The 20674-nt window shown below is 47.1% G+C and overlaps 2 protein-coding genes across 2 annotated transcripts in view; one reads left to right on the forward strand and one right to left on the reverse strand.

The window, feature by feature from the left end:
* LOC146759719 (kinesin-like protein KIF20B) overlaps positions 1 to 20674 on the reverse strand; it is a 123821-nt gene that overhangs the window by 52913 nt on the left and 50234 nt on the right. The gene's annotated exons all lie outside the window — the stretch shown is intronic.
* On the forward strand, positions 5669 to 19213 carry LOC146759722 (olfactory receptor 4M1-like). Its single transcript, XM_085509326.1, has 4 exons — positions 5669 to 5837; positions 7254 to 7376; positions 17385 to 18105; positions 19108 to 19213. The coding sequence occupies exons 1-4, from the start codon at positions 5669 to 5671 to the stop codon at positions 19211 to 19213; spliced, it is 1119 nt and encodes a 372-aa protein (XP_085365452.1).

A 20674-nucleotide genomic window follows, 5' to 3' on the forward strand; every position in this document is an offset into this window, starting at 1 on the left:
CAAGCCCAACAACAGCAGATGCCCAACAGCAGCTCCATCAGCGAGTTCCTCCTGCTGCCGTTGGCAGACACGCGGCAGCTGCAGCTCCTGCACTTCTGGCTCTTGCTGGGCATCTACCTGGCTGCCCTCCTGGGCAACGGCCTCATCAGCACAGCCGTAGCCTGCGACCGGTGCCTGCACACCCCCATGTACTTCTTCCTCCTCACCCTGGCCCTCCTCGACCTGGGCAGCATCTCCACCACTCTCCCCAAAGCCATGGCCAACGCCCTCTGGGACACCAGGGCCATCTCCTACACAGGATGTGCTGCACAGCTCTTTTTCTTTTCCTTCTTCCTCTCAGCAGAGTATTCCCTTCTCACCATCATGTCCTATGACCGCTACGTTGCCATCTGCAAGCCCCTGCACTACGGGACCTTGATGGACAGCAGAGTTTGTGCCACCATGGCAGCAGCTGCCTGGGGCACTGGGGTTCTCAATTCCCTGCTGCACACTGCCAGTACGTTTTCACTGCCTCTCTGCCAAGGCAATGTTGTCAACCAGTTTTTCTGTGAAATCCCCCAGATCCTCAAACTCTCCTGCTCAGCCTCCTACCTCAGGGAAATTGTGTTTCTCATTTTTAGTGGTAGTTTAGCGTTTGGGTGCTTTGTTTTCATAGTGGTGTCCTATGTGCAGATCTTCCTTGCTGTGCTGAGGATGCCCTCTGAGCAGGGACGGCACAAAGCCTTCTCCACGTGCCTCCCTCACCTGGCCGTGGTCTCCCTATTTCTCAGCACTGCCTTTTTTGCCTACCTGAAACCCCACTCCATTTCTTCCTCACTTCTGGATCTGACAGTGGCAGTTCTGTATGCAGTGGTTCCTCCAACACTGAACCCTATTATCTACAGCATGAGGAACAGGGAGATCAAGCACGCTCTCAGGAAGGTGTTGTAATACGCACTATTCCAGCTTCAATAAAATGCACATCTTCCTCACAGGATTCCCAGTGATGGTTCTTTATATTTTATGCATATATACTTTTTTGATCATGTATGATACAGAAATCTGGAGAAAAATGTTGCAAATTATTTCTCTTCTTTCCGGCCTACTTTCCATTTTCTCACTCCAAGAGCTCAAGTAAACATTGAACCAGATTTCCTGATTAGGTTAAGAGATAAATAAAAAGTTTTCAAAATTGACTTTTCTTTATCTCTTCTCTCTTCCTACCTTGTTCGGGTCTGGGTCGGGGGGACAGTAACAGACAGCTGCACAACATTCTCTTTTCAATCCTGCTCTCTTTACACTGCCACAGTGCTCTCAACTCCTCTCATTTGTGCAGGCTCAAGGACTTGTGTGTCTCACAACAGTCCAGTTGTCTCTACAGCAGAACTCCAGGGCTGCAGTCAGTAGCCGGCAATACGAACAGCTGTGTCAGGGCTGGTGTCCTTGCTGGCACTGCCATAACAAGAGGGCTGCTTCAAAGCAGGACCAGAGAACTGGAGGCCTCTTCCAAAGCTGGTGTAAGGAATATACCTCAGCAGCTGCTCCCTGAGAAGACCTCAAGATCTTCTGGTGCTCTTCACTGTGTGACCAGATCAGATTGTATAATCCCAATGAGATCAGTAAGAGACTCAGGGCAGTGCTGTGGTTTAAGGTTTATGGGTTGAGATAAAAAGAAAAGGATAATAATTATGATAATATATATATACATATATAATATATTTAGTATATTTTCACACATATACGACATAAGCAGTTGCAAACATATACGAACTAATCCCTATGTGTATCTGTTTGCAAGTCCAGGACTAGTTGCAGGGGTTTTAAGAGCCATAGGGTTCACTGTAGGAGCTGAAGTGACTGTCAGGCTGTTGCAGGAGTTGAAGCAACCTCAGAGCTCATTGTCAGAGCTGGAATCACCACAGGACCTGTGAGTAAGTTGGAGCAGCCACTGTGCTCATTGGAGGGGTTGGAGTCACCACAGGGCTGAACCTCCTGGCACAGTGCACCTCCCTTGGGAGGAATTTGTTTCATTTTCTTATAGCGATACTTGGAACAGCTACAGGACCTGTAGCAGAAGTGACCGCAGAGGGGCAGAGTGACAGTGGGATCTGTCCAGAGCTTGGAGCAACCGCAGGACGTGTAGCAAAATCTTGGATCTACTGCATTGTCTGTACCAGGAGTGCCCACATAAACTATGAGTAGTGGAAAATAATCAGTGGACCTAACCAGCATGGGGAGTTTCCTCGTTATGTCCCTGACCTGAAACCAAGAAGGCAGCAGACTTACTGACGGCTCGGGTCCAGTCTGCAAATGGGACCCTCTATTCCTCTGAGAAGGGAGTCACCCACCACGGCCACCCTTCTTTCTTTTATGGCAGAGAAAGTCACAAGGCTTGGTAGTGACTGCCTTGCATTAGGTTCCCTCCTAGGCAGATCCTCCATTGCCTCCCCATTCTTATCTCCTTCAGATTTCAGAGTCTCAAACCTGTTGCTTAGAGGGAGCAGGGGTCGAGGGCTAGGCAGGCATGGGGGGGCTCCTGTGACGTTGAGTTGGGACTCTCTTCCAACCCTCCTCATCAGTCAGGTCTGTCCGACTGTGACAGGGCAGGGAGTCAACCACTTTTCTGGGGGTATCTGCCTGGCAGCCTTCCCTTGGGGATGCCAGCAAGTCACTCCACCAGCCCATCTCCAGATCACACTCCCTGATGGTGAATTGTGAGTAAAACCTTGAGTAAAGTGAAAATTCACCTAGTGAAAAGTATGAGTAGAAACATGGACTGACGTGAGGGTAAACCCAGAGTAAACCCAGGATCCCATCCATCGGGCATGCACAGCCTCTGAGGGCAACTTTTTCCAGTGTTGCTGTGTAAAAAAATAGGTTCCTCACATCTAACCTATGTCTCCCCTTTTTAATTTAAATCCGTTTCCATTTGTCCTGTTATCATCAGACCATCCCATCCTTATTCTAGTGTTAGGCATCTCATCCTCAGATGGAAACCCCGGGGCTGAATTGGAATCAGTTTTTCAAAGAACCACGGGAGTTGCAAGTTCACCTAGCTGAGTTCAGATGTGCACAGTGAGGTGTCTGTGTGTGAGTCCCTCATCTGAATCCTTGGTTTTTATTCCACAGCGACTGCACTGCTCATACACAGTCTCTCAGTGATGCCCAACGTGCCTTGGGTGATCCTAGTTTTGTGCTAGTGCTTGTAAACTGTGACGGAAAATCTATGAGATAGACACCTCCTTCTGGAGCATCAGCTGAGGGCCAGAAGGGAGGTATTCTTGGCCATCCTAAATACCACCTCAGCCGTGTGCTTAGGGCACCCAGTGTGTCTTTTGCACCTGACCCCATGGAGTACGTAGTGATATTCAGCTTATCAAAAGGATGAGCTCAGAACAGAAGAGGCAGATCTTCCTCTCTGCTCCATCTGTGGCATAGTCTGGATTTCAAGGCATTGCAAAGATACGGCACATCTACGTTCTTGCACTGATGACAATTTAGTATGCTCTGGGCTCGCATTTCAATGGCATCTAATAAATCTAGGGTCATACCAGTTGACAGGAAGCTGGCAAATGTTGTCTTATCGTAAGGAAGAGCAAGAAAGATTACAAGGGGAACTATGGACCTCTCAGTCTCACACCAGTGCTTGATAAAATTATGGAGAAAATGATGGTGGGAGTTATGGAAAAACACCTGAAGTACAATTCTGTGATTGGTCACAGACAACACAGTATTCCGAGGGGATGGTCCTATTTAATTTCAAGTCTTTTTATGACACCTTTATCCATTGAGCTGAACAAGGGAAGGCAGTTGATGCAATCCTTGAGGATTTCAGTAGAGCTTTTGATACTATTTCTCCAGCACCCTTCTGGACAGAAATTCCTGCATACTGCTAGACAAAAACAGAACGTGGTGTGTTGTAATACAAGAAGAATTTTACAGAGCAGCAGCCATGGATTGAGATAAGGAGTTCACAGAGCAGCAGCTGCGGAGCAGGATAAACAGCATGAGAACAAAGGACATCTCTAGGAAAAGAATGAATGGCTCGTGGCTTTGAAGGGGGGTTATAGGGTTGTTATTGCAGTAGCTTTCCTCCAATTAGCGTGTGTGATTTTTGGACGCCCTTGTCTGTCTCCTTTAAAATCATGGCTTTTCGGGCAATAAATTGTCGCAGCTATATGTAACTATATTGGTGTTTGTCTGTTTGTCCCAGCACGCTGACATTTTGCCTTTCAGGTTCACCAGCAGTGGTGGGTGAGCAGTTGGCCAGTAGTTCTGTCCCAAAGGATTATAGTCAGTGGGTTCCATCGGGCTGGTAGATGGTCACTGTCAGAGTTCCCCAGGGTTCCATTTTAGGGCCACTTTCCTTTAATGTTTATGCAGATGACTTGCATGCAGGACTAGAAGATGTTCTGAGCAAGTTTGCTGGTGAGACCAGATGAGGAGGTGCTGTTGCCTCCACTGAGGGTGGAGAGGACTTGCAGAGAGATGTGCACAAGTCAGAGAAGTGGGTATCAGTTGGTACTAAGCACCAAGTGCATAAAGTATAACAAGAACAAGTGCCTGATTGTGCACCTGGGTATGGACAACCCTGGACATAAACACTGTCTGTATATTGGACACATGAGAGACGTCTGACTGAAAAGGATTGGGGGTCCTGCTCAACATAAAATTGGAAGTGATTCAGCAGTGTGCCCAGGCAGCCAGGAAGGCCAAAGGTACCCCGGAGCGCATCAAGCAATTTATTGCCAGCTGGGTGAGGAAAGGTTTGTCCCTCTCTGCTCTGCATTGCTACTGCTTCACCTGGAGCGCTGGGAGCACTTCTGGGCACCGCAGAACACAAAGGACATCAAAATATGAGAGAGTGTGCACAGGAGGGCACTGGAACTGAGAGATCTGAAGTTCAGAGTTTCACTGTGATTGACTGCTTGTTCAGACTGAGCCCTTCTCACACCCCACATCCTGCGATGAGACACAGGGCACATGTGGGATATGAACTTAACAGCATCCTTGCACCACATGCAGAGCCTGGGATCTTCCATTCCCATGTCTTTCACTTAACATCATACAGACTTCCAACTCACTGCCCCAGGAAGTGCCTTGAGACAACATGAGAGACAGGATCTCCCTACCTCTGGCCTTGCAATCAGGGCTTGACCTGTCTGCTTCGTAAGGCAAAGGAGAGGTTTCTTAGCATGCCAGTGCCTTTCCCTGCCTGTTTCCATGTCTTCCAATTATCTTCTCTAACTAGTGCCTTGGGAAGCTTACTTGGTAATGGCCCTCAGTGGGCCCATTAGTACTCCAAGAAACTTCACTGTTACTTCTGACTTTGTCTTGTTGAGCAGTTTGTGCAAACTTCTCTCTGCACTGGTGGCTGATGGACTCAGCAGCAAATGAGCCCTGGGGCCCATTCTAACCTAAAGAGCATCTTGTGCCTTGTGCCTTCCTGTTATCTATTTCGGGTTATCAGAACTTGTTCAGCAAAATGGAGAGATACCTGGGGAGAGTTTAAATAGGAAGAATCCAGCAAACATTTACTGTTTATTTGTTTATAGTTCTGTTTAAGGAAGATATTAAAACAGCACTGTGCAACTCCTTGTGCACATCTGAGCTGAAATAGAGGAATCCCAGCTCCCAAGGGTCTATGGGGAGCTGAATCCCATTTCTGCCCCAGGGTTTTCATCTAGGGATGAGGCACCTGCACTGCCTCGGCTGGATCACTGCCCTGCACAAAGAAGCTGTCTCAACCCTCCTTGTCCTTGTCTGGTTGCCCTTTTTGTTTTATCAAACAATCTCAAGCAGGACTCACCAGATGTCAGGAAATGACTGGTGGATAACTCAGCAGATTTCAAAGAACCGTTATGATACTGTTGTCTTTCAGGAGCTGATGGCCACGAGGACCCAGGGACAACACAGGGGAAATGAGCGGGAAGGATAAAACTGACATCCTCTGCTGCTGAGCTTGGCCGCGCTCCTGGGACACAGGGAGCTCATAAAGGTGGGCAGAGCTGTAGAGAGACAGCTGTGCCCAGGAGCAGCTCTTGTGCACAGCACAGCCAGCAGGTGAAAGACAGAGACGAGAGAAATAGGAGAGAGCTTACAGGATGTGTGCGGTGTGAGCGGGCTGTGAGCTCACTTCAGGAACATTGCTCACAGGCCATGACACAGTAAGTCCCTTGCAGTAGGTAATGCAGCTGCTTTTTATAGAGGGTTAACTTAATCTGGAACATCCCGAAGCAGATCTAGCTTCAGGCAATGAATGTTTCTTTACAGTGGAAAAAGCCTTCTGCTTACCTGAGGGCTTCCATACTGCAGTATGAAAGCACAGCCATGAGGGCTACGTGTCCCAGCACGGCTGCAGGCTGTGCAGCCGGGGTTGCAGGTGTGTGCCCAGGGCTGTCCTGCAGAGCAGGGTCCCTGCTGTGCCCCAGGGGCTGTGTGCCGGGTATGGGACTCTGCCGCCTGCCAGGCTCAGCACTCAGCCTGCCCGGGGAGCTGCCCAGGGCGCTGCGGGGAGATGGGCGGGGGGAAGGAGCCTCCCAGCAGGGCTTGTGCTGCCACAGCCGCTGCCTGGGGCAGGGGGATCTCCACTGCACAGCTGAAAGTTTCTGTGGGTACTTTGCAAGAGGAGAGCCAAGGTAGCAATTTTCTATTTCTTGTTTGGACAGAAGGGGGAAGGATTCGAAGCAGAAGTCTAAGAGTCTGTCAAACATAAACACAGCTCTGAGACTCCCAGTTCTTCTTCAGTCAGTTGCTTGTTATGTGAACTGTCACACGTGAAGTGTTTTCAGCCTCCCCTTTCAAGAAAAAGGAACCTTTCCAAGGGTGGAACTAGTTGAAATTGTCAATTATGTTGACAAGAATAATGCACCTATATTGCAAATAGGCATGTTTCCAGAACAGAAAGTGAAGGGCACAAAGGTTGGGACTGAGGATTTTAACAGCAGTGAGGGTAAAGATATGAGACACGAAACAGATGAAAAAAGACCAGGGAAATGGGATAAGATTAGAAGATGAAAGGAAGGTTAAAGCTCCATGTGCTTTTTCTGCTTATAGAATGGTGAACTTAATGAAGTTAAATTCAATTAGAGTTGCTAAATGAATATTGTCATAGGAAAATGAAAACATTTCATAGTATAGTAGGAGGAATATCTTTGAGAATCATCTGGATTTGTCATTATCTTCTGCACTCTGAACAGGTCTCTGAGGCAAGGAACAAAAGCAGATGCCCAACAGCAGCTCCATCTGCGAGTTCCTCCTGCTGCCGTTGGCAGACACGCGGCAGCTGCAGCTCCTGCACTTCTGGCTCTTCCTGGGCATCTACCTGGCTGCCCTCCTGGGCAACGGCCTCATCAGCACAGCCGTAGCCTGCGACCGCCGCCTGCACACCCCCATGTACTTCTTCCTCCTCACCCTGGCCCTCCTTGACCTGGGCTGCATCTCCACCACAATCCCCAAAGCCATGGCCAAGGCCCTCTGGGACACCAGGGCCATCTCCTACGCAGGATGTGCTGCACAGCTCTTTTTCATTTTCTTCTTCATCTCAGCAGAGTTGTCCCTTCTCACTATCATGTCCTATGACCGCTACATTGCCAGTTGCAAGCCCCTGCACTATGGGACCTTGATGGACAGCAGAGCTTGTGCCACCATGGTAGCAGCTGCCTGGGGCACTGTGCTTCTCTATTCCCTGCTGCACACTGCCAGTACGTTTTCACTGCCTCTCTGCCAAGGCAATGTTGTCAACCAGTTTTTCTGTGAAATCCCCCAGACCCTCAAACTCTCCTGCTCAACCTCCTATCTCAGGGAAGTTGTGCTTCTATTTTTTAGTGCCAGTTTAGCCTTTGGGTGTTTTGTTTTCATATTAGTGTCCTATGTGCAGATCTTCATGGCTGTGCTGAGGATGCCCTCTGAGCAGGGACGGCACAAAGTCTTCTCCACGTGCCTCCCTCACCTGGCCGTGGTCTCCCTATTTCTTAGCACTGCTTCTTTTGCTTACCTGAAACCCCACTCCATTTCCTCCCCACTCCTGGATCTGACAGTGGCACTTCTGTATGCAGTGGTTCCTCCAACACTGAACCCTATTATCTACAGCATGAGGAACAGGGAGATCAAGCACGCTCTCAGGAAGGTGTTGCAATACTCACTATTCCCGCTTCAATAAAGTGCACATCTTCATCGCATGATTCCCAGTGATGGTTCTTTATGTTTTATGCATCTTTGCATAAAGATTGTTTGCTTATGTGAGATATAGCAATGTGCAAAAAAAAAAAAAAAAAAATGTTATTGAACTTATAAATAAAAATTTATTTCACTTCTTTCCTACATAATTTGCATTTTTTTCACTCCAAGAGCTCATGTAACCATATAACCAGATTCCCCGAATACGTTATATGATACCTAAAAAGCTTTCAAAATTGACGTTTACTTAGCTTTTCTTTCTTCCTGTTTTGTCTGGATTTGGGGAGGTACAGCCGCAGACATCAGCTCAACGTGCTCTTTTCATTTCTGATCTCTTTACACTGCCATAGTGCTCTCAGGCCCTCTCATTTGTGCAGTCCTTAAGGTCTTGTGTGTCTCATGACAGTCCTGTTGCCTCTACAGCAGCAATCCAGGGCTGCAGTCAGTATCCGGCAATACGAACTGCTGTGTCAGGGCTGGTCTCCTTGCTGGCACTGCCATAACAAGAGGGCTCCTTCAGAGCAGGCCCAGAGAACTGAAGGCCTCTTCCAAAGCTGGTGTAAGGAATATACCTCAGGAGCTGCTCCCTGAGAAGACCTCGGGATCTTCTGGTGCTCTTCAGTGTGTGACCGGATCAGATTGAATAGTCCCAAGGAGATCAGTAAGAGACTCGGGGCCGTGCTGTGGTTAAAGTTTTATGAGTTGAGATAAAGAGAAAAGAGGAAAAAAAAAAAAAAGAGAGAGAGAGAGAAGAAAAAGAAGAAAAAGAAGAAGAAAAAAGAGAAAAAGAAAAGGATAATAGTTTTGACAAATGTAATTATACATATATAATATATTTAGTATATTTTCACACATATACAATATATGCATTTGCAAACATATATGAACTAATTCTTATGTTTTTCTGTTTGCAAGTTCAGAACTAGTTGCAGGGGTTTTAACAGCCATAGTATTCACTGTAGGAACTGAAGTGACTGTTGGGCTGTTGCAGGAGTTGGAGCAATTGCAGAGCTCATTGCCAGAGCTGGAATCACCGCAGGACCTGTGACTGAAGTTGGAGCAGCCACTGTGCTCATTGGAGGGGTTGGAGTGACCACAGGGCTGTACCTCCTGGCACAGTGCACCTCCCTTGGGAGGAATTTGTTTCATTTTCTTATAGCAATACTTGGAACAGCTACAGGACTTGTAGCAGGAGTGACTGCAGAGCTCATTATGAGGGATGGAGTGACAGCGGGATCTGTCCAGAGCATGGAGCAAACGCAGGACATGTGGCAAAACCTTGGAGCTGCTGCAGGGTCTGTGCCAGGAGTTGCAGAGGCTGCAGCACTGTCAGCATTTCCAGCTCTCTGGATCTGGCACACTGCAGTCATTTGTGCCTCTTGGGGGCTACCAGAGCCACAGCAGACCTGCCCCCAATATTCTACCAGTTTCTCAGGATCCTGCAGTTGCTCAGAGATGAAGTTCCAAAGCCCTGGGGGTGCCCACAGCTCCAGGCAGCTGCCCAGACCATCCCACACCCCTGCAGAGCCTTCTCACCTTGGGGCAGATCTCTCACTGATATTTCTGAATAACTGTTTAATCTGAAACATAAGCTGAAACACATTAATGACACGTAACAGTGGGAGTGTGCTGGTGTAAGCATCCCATGGATAGTCAAAATTTTCAAGAGCTATTGGAACTAGCTGTCAATCTCCAGGACAAAAAGAAGTGAGAGTGAGTCTGAGGGACTACTGGAAAGTGTCATCCCTTCTCTCCTCCGTAGCAAGACTCCCTGAGGAGTCCAAGTCAAGGGTGTAATTACTAATCTTATCAACAGTATAACTTCCATAACTCAAAGATGACATCAGAGATGAATGTGCACAAAACTTCATTTTGTCAGCTGCCAGTTTTATCATGATATAAACCAGAGTCAAACAGCATACCAAAATAAATACCCTAATCCAGCCCCCAGAGCTGGCAAACAGTACAGCAAGGAAAACAAGCAGCAAGCAAGGAGCTGTGCAATGCAGCTTCATGAGAAGACTCAACAAGCTCCACAAATGGGGAAACAATCAGCATCATGGCCTGCAGTTCTCCAGCTCCCACAAAGACCTGTGTTAACTCACTCAGGACAGATGTGCTGTTATCTCAATTGTTGGAGTCTCACATCGGGCACCAAAATGATGGTGGTTGTTGAATCCAGCATGTGGCTCAGCAGCACACAGTGCTTTGTGCACTGCCCCATTCCCAGTGGGATGGGGAAGAGAATTGGGGAAAAAAAGTACAACTTGTGGGTTGTAACAAAGCAATTTGAAAAAAGAGATAAAAGCAGAGGTGTAATAGTTATCACTATATATCCATTTATATGCAGTAGTAACAACTGATGCACAAGCACTTGCTCAGCACCACCAGACTGATGCTCAGTTGGGCACTGGGAAGAGAAGAGAGTGAGATAAACTGCCACCCCTTTCAATACAATTTCTGCTTCCTGTCAGGTGCTACAAAATGTCCCTTTGACCACTTCCAGTCAGCTGTGCATAGTCTGTTCCCTCCCAGCTACTTGAGACCTCCACTGACCATGGCCTTGGTTCTGTACAATGCTGCTTAGCAGCAGCTGCAAACATCAGAGTGTTATCACTGTTGTTTTTCTCTTAGAAACAAAAAACTGCACCATAGTAGGCAGCCTGAAGAAAACAATTCCATCCCAGCTGTAACTCAGATACCTGCTTGTCCCCCTCCTCCTCTTGTCCTTCCTGATCAGGAAGCAAGGAACAGAATCTGCCGCTCTCCTCTCTGAGCCCTTTCCATCAGTTCTCAGCTGGCTCCTCTGCCATCCCCAGGCAGAGCTCAGTGCACTCTCACAGATGGCAGCAGCCTTTCCTAATTGTCCTTGGCCATCCGTCATAAAGAATTGGTATCTGCTCTGCTGCAGTTCAGAGGTGAGAACCACTCCACCATGTCTCTGTGAGACAAACAAAACCCTAGGCCCGCAAAGGCACAGAGATTTGGAGTTCGCTGAGTGAATGTTTGTGGTTGTCTCATTAGCGTAAAGACTCTTCAGAAAGCATCCCCTTCCAGAAGCATGTTTTGATTTAGCCTGGCTGGGCCTTGCATCTACACTGTGGTACTGGTGTTCAGGGCCTTGCTCAGAAGCAGCAGCCTGCATGAAAGGAAGTGCTCTGTGGTTTTCTCTTGAGTTGTCCTGTTTATTTCCCATGCTACCCGCACTGGTCTACAAGCAATTTTGGGCAGCAGCAGGTTGGGGTTACCCCCAGAGGGTACACAGTAAGATTTAGGACGGGGTATTGGCAGTAAGACCTTCTCTGAGGAATCCTCCCACAGTCCTATGGAACAACTCAGAGGCTTTCCCTGCAATCTCCAACACCAACAACATCCCTCAGCCCTTCCCTGTCACATCCAATTCCCCTCCCTTCCCCCTTTGGACCTGGTTTAAAGCCCTTTAATCAATCAGTGCAGGAGCATTTCAGATGGGGTCATGGAGGAGGCAGACTGCCATTCTTGGGGTGGCCATTTTCCCAGGAGGGCATGGTGGGAGGTTTTTGTCCCATCTGGTTCAACCAACACTTGTATCCACCCAGCAGAAGGCTGTGCCCTCTGTGTCCCACTTGACCTCTGCATGGAGCTTACAGTTGACAGGGACATGGCTGAGAAGCTCTGGGCATGGACTAACGGACAAGGAAGTAAAGTGGGAGTCAACTATATGCCACCCAGCCAGGAGGATGATACCAGTTAATTATTCTTTTAGGAATAAAAGGATGTGTCTGGGACAGCATTACTTGCCCTAGGCACTGAAGTCCAGCCGTGCTGGTCCCTTGTTAAGAGGCATCTTGTCAGGTTTATAGGAACTTCAAGTAAGACTTGAGCTAGTAAAAACAATTAGAGGTACCAAAAAAAAAAAAAAAAAAAAAAAAGAAGGAGGGGAATTAAAGGGGGGTGATGAGATCACCAGTGCTGAATCCAGCACCAAGCCTGCTGATAGGGATGTTCCACATAGCATAGAGTGGAAACAACTACACCTAGAAGCAGGGCCAGCAGTTGAGGCAGGGCAAATCTGACCTCCCCACCAGCAACTAGTTATATTATCAAAGGAAGCAGATCAGATATCATCAACCCCTATTTGGAACTGGAGTTGCCTTAATTCCTGGACACTATGTTATATCCAAATCAAAGGAAGTCACACCAGGCCTTGTCCTGAAACCTGACCATTTCAGGGCTGTTGTTCAGGACTCTTCCAGGAGTGGCTGATGCATCAGTCTAATAAAGGGAAGGGACACCCAGCTGCTCCATGTGACTTAACTGTCTCTCAGTGCATTGTTCCAGCTCACATGAACAGACACTCACATCTCATCCCATACACCAACCTATGGTTCAAACATTCTGTGGTTTCCTTCAATAATGGTGATCTGCATGTAGCAGTTAGCAGATGAAAAGGAAGAGAGATGAGAAGGTCTACCATTAGAAACAAAAACCCACACCATATCCTAAGACTGATATTCACAAGCCATTTCCACCACCCTCTGCATCCCAATGATTTCAGCAAGGATGTGATCCATGGCCAGCGGATCAGTCCATCAAATCAGTCATTTTGCTGCATCACTCGAAAAAGCTCTCCAGTCTTTTTGGTGATTGACTTTGTGTTTTGATGAGCCTCAGTTATGGTAGTGGTGGCACTGTGGATGAGTTCAACGTCTTTCACACCCTGTGGTTCATTTAACAGCAATATGTCTAGAACCAGTTGGTTTTGCAAGGCCACCTTGGGTACTTGTTGAACCTGCCTGTTTGACTCTCCAAAAACATGTTCTGTCCAGCTCCTTAGCACACGGACCTGCCAAGGTAGATTCTCCAGGGCAAGCTGGTGTCATCCAGGTGGGGTCTGATGATGAGTTTGGTCCCCCAGTCCCTAACTTGAAACCCATACTCTTCAGAATCTTTATAAATGAGGCAGACAGCGAGATTCAGTGTTTACTGATGGTATCATGCTTAGCGGTGCATGTAGTATAAGGAAGGGATGCCACCCAAAATGACCAGGCCAGGCTCCAAAATGTCGCCCACATAAACCAAATGAAGCTCAGTGAGAAGAGAGGACTGCAGGGCAATCTCACTGTAATTTTTCAGTACTTAAATGACTGTAAAAGCTTATAAGCTTTATCTCCCATCTCCTCTGAATCACTGGAAACAACCCCAGAGTGCAGGGAGGGATCATGGGTCCAGAGCTGATTAAATCACACAGAGCAGCAGCCTCAGTGTCTGTGAGCAATGCCTGTCCCTGCCTGGTGGGACAGATTCTGGGGGAAAGAGAGAAAGGGAGAAACCAACCAACCAATCACCAACAAAAACACATTGCGTTCATTTGACACTTCCTTGAAGCACGCGTCTTTGTCAGCAGACTAGTACCAGAAGAGGCTTAGACCAGACATAAGAAGGAACTTTTTGTCTCAGTGTGGTCAGGCACTGGAATGGCTGCCCAGGGAAGTGGTGGAGTCATCATCCCTGGCAGTGTTCAAGAGGTGTCTGGATGAGGAGCTACAAGATATGGTTTAATGCTTTGTTGTAGCTACAGAAATGGGAGGATTATGGTTGGACTAGGTGATCTTGTAGGTCCTTTCCAACCTCTTGATTCTGTGATTCTATGAGAGGAAATGAACTGATGAGGAGAACTGTGGATGATGGGTTTCCATTCTGTGCAACCCCATATCCAACTGTACATTCAGAATCTGAAAGGCTGAGGCTGGTAGCTCATTTTCATATCGGAAGCATAGATTATAATCCACTTAAGCAGATATAAACATAGGATCATAGAATCACAAGGTTGGAAAGGGCATAGAAGGCCATCCTGTTCAGCCGTCCTTACATCACCATTACTGCCATTGAGCTACTGAAACATATCTTATAGCACCTCATCCCAGTGCCTCGAAAACCAGCAGAGACAGTGACCCCACTACTTCCCTGGGAGAAGAAGAGGTCAAGCAGGGCACCACCACTGTTAGGCTCTCCATCTTAAAATCATGCATTGGATGGGACCTCAATGTGGCACTTTGTATGGAGAGACCAATGGAGATGGCTCCCTAACCCTAACACTAACCCTAACTCTAACTTTAACAATTACCTCTATGGGTAATTATTTCTCATTACAATCTGACTGTAATGGCAAAACAAAACTCCATCCCAAAGACCACCCACCTCTCAGGGGTAGCCAGCCCTCACTGAGCCCCAGCTCTGAGTCATTACAGCTGGAAAGGAACTTCAAGCGATCCCCTCATCCAACCACCCATTGCCCACTAGCACTGCTCGCTGCCCCACACTGGTGGAACACCTCCAGGGACGGTGACTTCACGGCTCCATGGGTGGAAGCCTAAAATGCAATGCAAAGGGGCTTTGATTTTCTATCGTTTTCTAACCAACTTTTCTTTGCCCACATATGCATGAGTGTGTGTGAGAGGAAGAGAGTGAAGGCTTCAGAACAGGCTGATGGACTGCCCACAAGGTCTTGGTAGGGAGGTATGTATTGAAGCTGATGATGTATGTCTGCATGGGGTGGACTTCAGAAAGTGAGCTCAGTGAGGAAGGAAAGTGCCTCAGGCTGTGCTGCTCTCCCAGCACAGGGCAACAATGTGGATGGATCACTTGGAGGTCCTTTCCAACCCATGCCATTCTGTCAGTACCCTTTCAACGCAACCCAACCCAATCCAGCTGTTCCAAGGCTCTATGATCTTTAAGGACCCTTCCAACCCAACCTTTCTGTGGTTCTGTGATCCTTATGGACCCTTCCAACCCAGGCCATTCTGTGGCTCTGTGATCTGTAAGGACCCTCCAACCTCAGCCCAAACATACTGCCCCAACTCCAACACTATGGGTCTCTGTGGGTCTCTATAAGTTTCTGTGGGGTAATCAATTCCAGGAATCAACCCAGAGGTGCATTTAATGCAATTAATCTGCTTATAGACAGAGTTGGGAGTCAGTGGGACATTCAGAGCAGAGCTCAACTGCATAAATACAGCATTCGGTGTTGCCTAATTATCTTAATTATCCCACGATTAATTAAAGGGGGAGATGAGCTGAAGGTTGGACTCTGTGGTCTCAGTGCTTTTTCCCCATCTTAATTATTCTGTGATTAATTAAAGGAGGTGATGGGCTGAAGGTTAGGCTCCTTGGTCTCAGTGCTTCTTCCCTACCTTAATTATCTTATGGATAATTAAAGACTGCTTCATGGCATGATGTGAGGTTTTTAAGGAGCACTTTGCTCTCTCAGCTGGGCACATGGCTGGTTACTGATGGATTAACTGGTTAGAGATATTTAGATAATTGTTTTTTCTTCACATCTCCAATGTTCTTATGGCCCCAGTGAGGAACTGGGATGTGTTACGGGATTTCTGTGAGGAAAAGTGAAAGTCTGAATGCTATCCCAGCACCCTCATCTGCACTGAAAGACAGCTGGGGAGAATAGATTAGTGTAGAAAATACTCTAACTGATGCATTCCAGGGAAAATCCAGAATGGAATTCCCCATTCCTTGGGATGGCTGCAGTGACACCATGGGCTAAAAAGGTTTTTTGGTGTTCCATTGCACCTCCTGCATCTCCTTTGCAGCTGTCAGATGAATGCACCCCATTGACTCACAACAGATGGGAGTGCTCCATAACTGGTTTCCTTTTCCAATCAGTGGGTGTGATTTTAGGCCTAGAAGTCAATTTGGGTCGATTTAGGGACATTTGGGGGCCAATTTTGGAGAATTTGGGGACATTCTGGGTCAACTTGGAGACAATTTGGGGGGTAATTTGGGATCAATTTGGGGAAAATTTTGGGGTAATTTGGGGCAATTTGTGGTCAAAGTGGGTACAATTTGGGAGTAATTTGGGACAATTTAGGGGTATCAGAGGATATATTTGATCAGTTTGGGGACAATTTGTGTCTGTTTGTGAACAATTAGGTGTAATGGGCCAATTTTGGGATATGAAAGGACATCTAGAGTCAATTTTGATTAATTTGTGACAATTTGGGGACATTAGAGGAGATTTGGGGTCAATGTGGAGACAATAGGGGTTAATTTGGAACAATTTGGAGACGATTTTAGGAGACCTTTTGGAGACCTTAGAGGGTATTTTGTGTCAATTTGAATCAACTTGTGGAAAGTATGGGTCAATTTGTGGACATTTTGGTGGTAAATCAGGACAATTTGTGAACATTTGTGGACATATGGGGACAATTTTGGGGTAATTTGGGCAATTTGGGGTCAATTTTGATCATTTTGGGGACATTAGGGGACACTTTGAGTCAACTTAGGGACAATTTGGGGCCATTTCAGGACAATTTGGGGACAAAATGGTGGTTGTCTTTGCCTGGAATGTGAGACTGCCTTGTTTGTATCAGACCTCCCAGATTTCATCTCTGCCAACCTCAGCAAAGCAGACGGCCGTGTCGTCAGGCCTCCATGTGCCCCACATTGTGCACAGTATGTTAGAGCCTTCACCTTCCTCGTGTTGTCCACTGCACTGTGCATGGATGTTGAACTCAGTGCTGTGCTTACAGCATTCAGGAAGAGAGATGCATTTGGTAGAATTATCTGAAAGGGCTTCTGCTGCAATGCTGTGCATCTGGTGGCTGATTCTACACACAGAGATGGAATTGCTGTAAGTCTTGGTGCTCCCATCACAAAAGCTGAGTGGATTTGTAAGGCTTGGGAGAAAAGGAATGGCACTGACCTCTGTGCAGCTGTTGGGGATGTAAGAAATCAGCTCAGACCACAAAGAGCAGCACTACAGGAGACTGCACTGATGGTCTACAACCTAGAATCAATTCTGGAGCCAGTTCCCAGAGAGAGAAAACATGGACCATCCCACCATGTGCTGACATTCAGCTCCCAGTTGCAGTACAGCGCCCACCTTAGTGGGAATCTCCATTCCCAGCTTTCAAGTATTTCCCCATATGGAGTTCCATCACACCAAGCAATGCTCGTAGGGTGTGCATAGTGCAAGTACAGCCCACATTGCTGTAATATTGCAATATATTTGCACTGGCTTATTTATTCCTGTTTGTCAGCACTCACGAGAGTCCAAATGGAGCACGAGAACTTAACAACAGTCAGAGAGTTTGTTCTGCTGGGACTGTCCCACAGCCACGGAGTACAGTCCATTCTCTTCTTCTTCCTGCTGTTCTATATGGCAGTTCTCCCAAGCAATGTCCTCATCATTCTCACAGTTTGGGGTGATTCCCAACTGGGATCACCCATGCACTTTTTCCTGGCCAATCTGGCATTCCTGGATATCTGCTACTGCTCTGTCACCCTACCCAAAATGCTGGCTGACTTATTCTCAAACCCAAAGACCATCTCCTACAACAGCTGCATGGCTCAGCTCTTGTTTCTTCACTTCCTTGGAGCAGCGGAAATCTTCCTGCTCTTGACCATGGCCTACGATCGTTACGTTGCCATTTGCAAACCCCTTCACTACACCATGCTCATGAACAAGACTGTTCGCTGCACCCTGCTTGGAGCTTCGTGGGGCGGTGGCCTCATTCACGGCATCATTCTATTTACTCTTACCATCACTCTCCTATTCTGCGGCCCCAACATCCTGGACAACTTCTTCTGTGATGTTCGACAGCTGGCAAAGTTGGCCTGTGCCAACACTGACACAGTGGAACTGCTGATGTTCCTCAACAACGACTCTGTCCTCGTGGTGTGCTTTGTGCTCCTCCTCATCTCCTACTCAGCCCTAGTGTTGAAGCTCCGGGCATTCTCCTCTGAGGCCAAGATCAAAATCACCTCCACCTGCATTTCCCACATGGTTGTGGTTTTGGTCACCTTTGGCCCAGCAATTTATATCTACGTCCTCCCTTTCCAGGCTGTCCCAATGGAAAAAGTCATTGCACTTTTCCATACGGTCATTTTCCCTTTAATGAACCCCATGATCTACACGCTGTGCAACAAGGAGATCAGAAGCTCTATAGGCAGGTTTGTCCACAAATACTCACTGTGGTGTGGACTTTTTATGAAGCATTTTGGAGTAAACAAATGAAGGTCACAGTCATTATCCTTCAGGAAGTCTTCTATAAAATAAAGCCCTGTGGTGATACTAAAACCCATACAGAGCGATTCAGGGAAGAACCAACCCACACAAAGGAGATGACAGTGTGCCATGAAATTATCATTAAGGATCTAATAAACTTATTAGGTATTACCTGGAGGATGTTGAGGGTTTATAGAGCCCTTCATGGAGTGCTGGCCTCGATTCATTGATTCAAGAGTTCAGTTTCCAGTTGGACACCCACTGTTGGTTCTGCCTTCTTCCTGGGCTCCGTCATGACTCAGTCATTGGTTTCTTACTGGGCCTCGCCCAATCAAGCCATGTCAATTCTATTAGGCCCCACCCCCACCCACAAAGCTACACTCACCCCCTTAAAACCACACCTGCCTCTATAAGGCCCCACCTCTCTTCCCAAAGCCCTGTCCCCTCCCATGAGTAAACACCCACCCGCATGAGGCAGGCACCCCCAACTGACCCCAATGTGACCCCAAAGTGACCCTGAAGTGTCCAAAGTTACCTCAGTGTGACCCCAAAGTGACTCCAATGTGCCCTCAAAGTTCTATTGAATCTGCAACCAGCTGGCAGCTGTTTGGTGAAAATGGGAGGCAATGCAAACACAGCCTTACAGGGCAGTGCTGATATTCCTCCAACCATTCTTTCATTTTTACTTTGAGGAGTAACAAAGCATTGTTACAATGTCCCTTGTGCTTGCCCTTCAGTCTGCTTCTTTGTCTGCCTCTGATCACCCCAGTAATCCCTTTTGTTCAGAAATATGTCTTCAGAAAGAGTGTTTTTCTCAACACAGTGTCACTTCCTCGGGCAGCATCTACGTGGAGTGAACTCCAGATACCTCTGCCCACAAAGCCCTCCAATAACACCCCAGAAGGCACTGCACCCAACAGCTCACAGTGCTCTCGGTTTTCATGTAGCACTGCATGCAGTGCAGAACCAAGTACAGCTGTGAAGTGGGCTGTTTATATCGCACAGACTGTGGACAACCTGTTCAAAGTATATGACCAATCTCATGGGAAATAACTGAGTATCTGTAGGATTTAGCACGTGAGCCTTCCCCTCCCACATATTGACCACTCTCCTGAGCTGGGTTTCCCACACAAGCTCCCTGTGAGCACATGGCCCTCCAGCATTCACTCCTTAGTGAACACATAAAGCAGCACAGCCCTGATGGACACCACTACTTTGTTCTCACCTACTTACCTTCACATCTCTGATAATTGCTTCTTGAAATTGGTCCAGTCAATTTTCCATGCACTTTTTCACTGCATTATTAAAAATAAAAAAATGAAAATAAAAATAATTTTAAAAAATTTTAAAAATAGCCAGACAATTTGTTGGTAAGGCAGCTGTGGAAGGTGTTGTGCCAATCATAGAATCATGGAATCACAGAATGGCCTGGGTTGGAAGAGATCACAAGGATCATGAAGCTCCAACCCCCCCTGTGGCAATCAGGACCAAGAAACTCCACATTTAACACTAACCTGTCTGCCCAGGGCCCCATCCAACCTGGACTTGAACACCTCCAGGGATGGACAGGGCATCCGCAGCCTCTCTTGGGCAGCTGTTCCAGCACCTCACCTCTCTCAGAGTAAAGAACTTCCCCCTGACATCCAACCTCAGTCTTCCCTCCTTCAACTTCAAACCATTTCGCCTTGTGCTGCTGCTATCAACCCTTTCAAAGAGTTGACTCCCCTCTTGTTTATAGGCTCCCTTTAGGGACAGTAAGGCTGAAGTGTGGTCAACCTGCAGCCATCTTTTCTCCAGGCTGAACAAGTCAAGGCAAATGAGTCACAGCCTTTCCTTCATCCAAAATCCCAGTCACCTCATAGAATCATAGAATTGCTCAGGTTGGAAAAGATCTTCAAGATCCTCAAGTCCAGCTGTAAACCAACTGTACTACCATAACTCAATAACTATCATAACAACCCTCCTGTAAACTATGTCCCCAAGCACCACATCCAAATGGATTCCACTGATGGATTTTCACCACAAATGACAGCACATTTTTCCAGACCAAGTCAGATAAATAAGAAAATTCCAGACTTCCTTCTCAAAACTTCACATCCTTAGGAAGGGTGAATAGAGACAAATCAGAACTGGAGAGGAAAGAATCTGCTAAAGTCTCTTTGGATCCTTTGTCCCCAGTGTAATTAGAAATAAGTATACTGCACAGTGTCATTACGTGTTTGCTTCCATTGCTTCTAAATGGCAAAACTGACAAGGGTTTATTTAAAGATTTGCTTTTCAAACTAAGCACAGAGCAAGCAGAAATCACTTATGTGGAAGGAGTCCTCCACCGACATACCTCAGCAGAAGTGAACATCTGCCTTTTGGGTGTTCCCAACAAAAATAACACCATCCATTTACACATGTCCTGCTGCAAGCAGCTGTGGTCGTCTGAAGTACAGCTGAGAACAGCAGATAATCTCAGCTTCATTTTAAATTTCTTAAAGGCAGACTGAAAGTTCTGGAGTTGTGCAA

The sequence above is a fragment of the Coturnix japonica genome, chromosome 9 (assembly GCF_054131305.1).
Source record: "Coturnix japonica strain WE chromosome 9, WE-NBRP24, whole genome shotgun sequence".
Lineage (NCBI taxonomy): Eukaryota > Metazoa > Chordata > Aves > Galliformes > Phasianidae > Coturnix > Coturnix japonica.

Excerpts from the sequence above, each read along its gene's own strand:
- LOC146759722 (XM_085509326.1), top strand. The coding sequence starts at position 5,669 with ATGAGGCACCTGCACTGCCTCGGCTGGATCACTGCCCTGCACAAAGAA. Across the intron at positions 7,377-17,384 it reads CCGCCTGCACACCCCCATGT|ACTTTTTCCTGGCCAATCTG; the intron begins ACTTCTTCCTCC and ends GATCACCCATGC. Across the intron at positions 18,106-19,107 it reads ATCAGAAGCTCTATAGGCAG|CACTGCATGCAGTGCAGAAC; the intron begins GTTTGTCCACAA and ends GTTTTCATGTAG.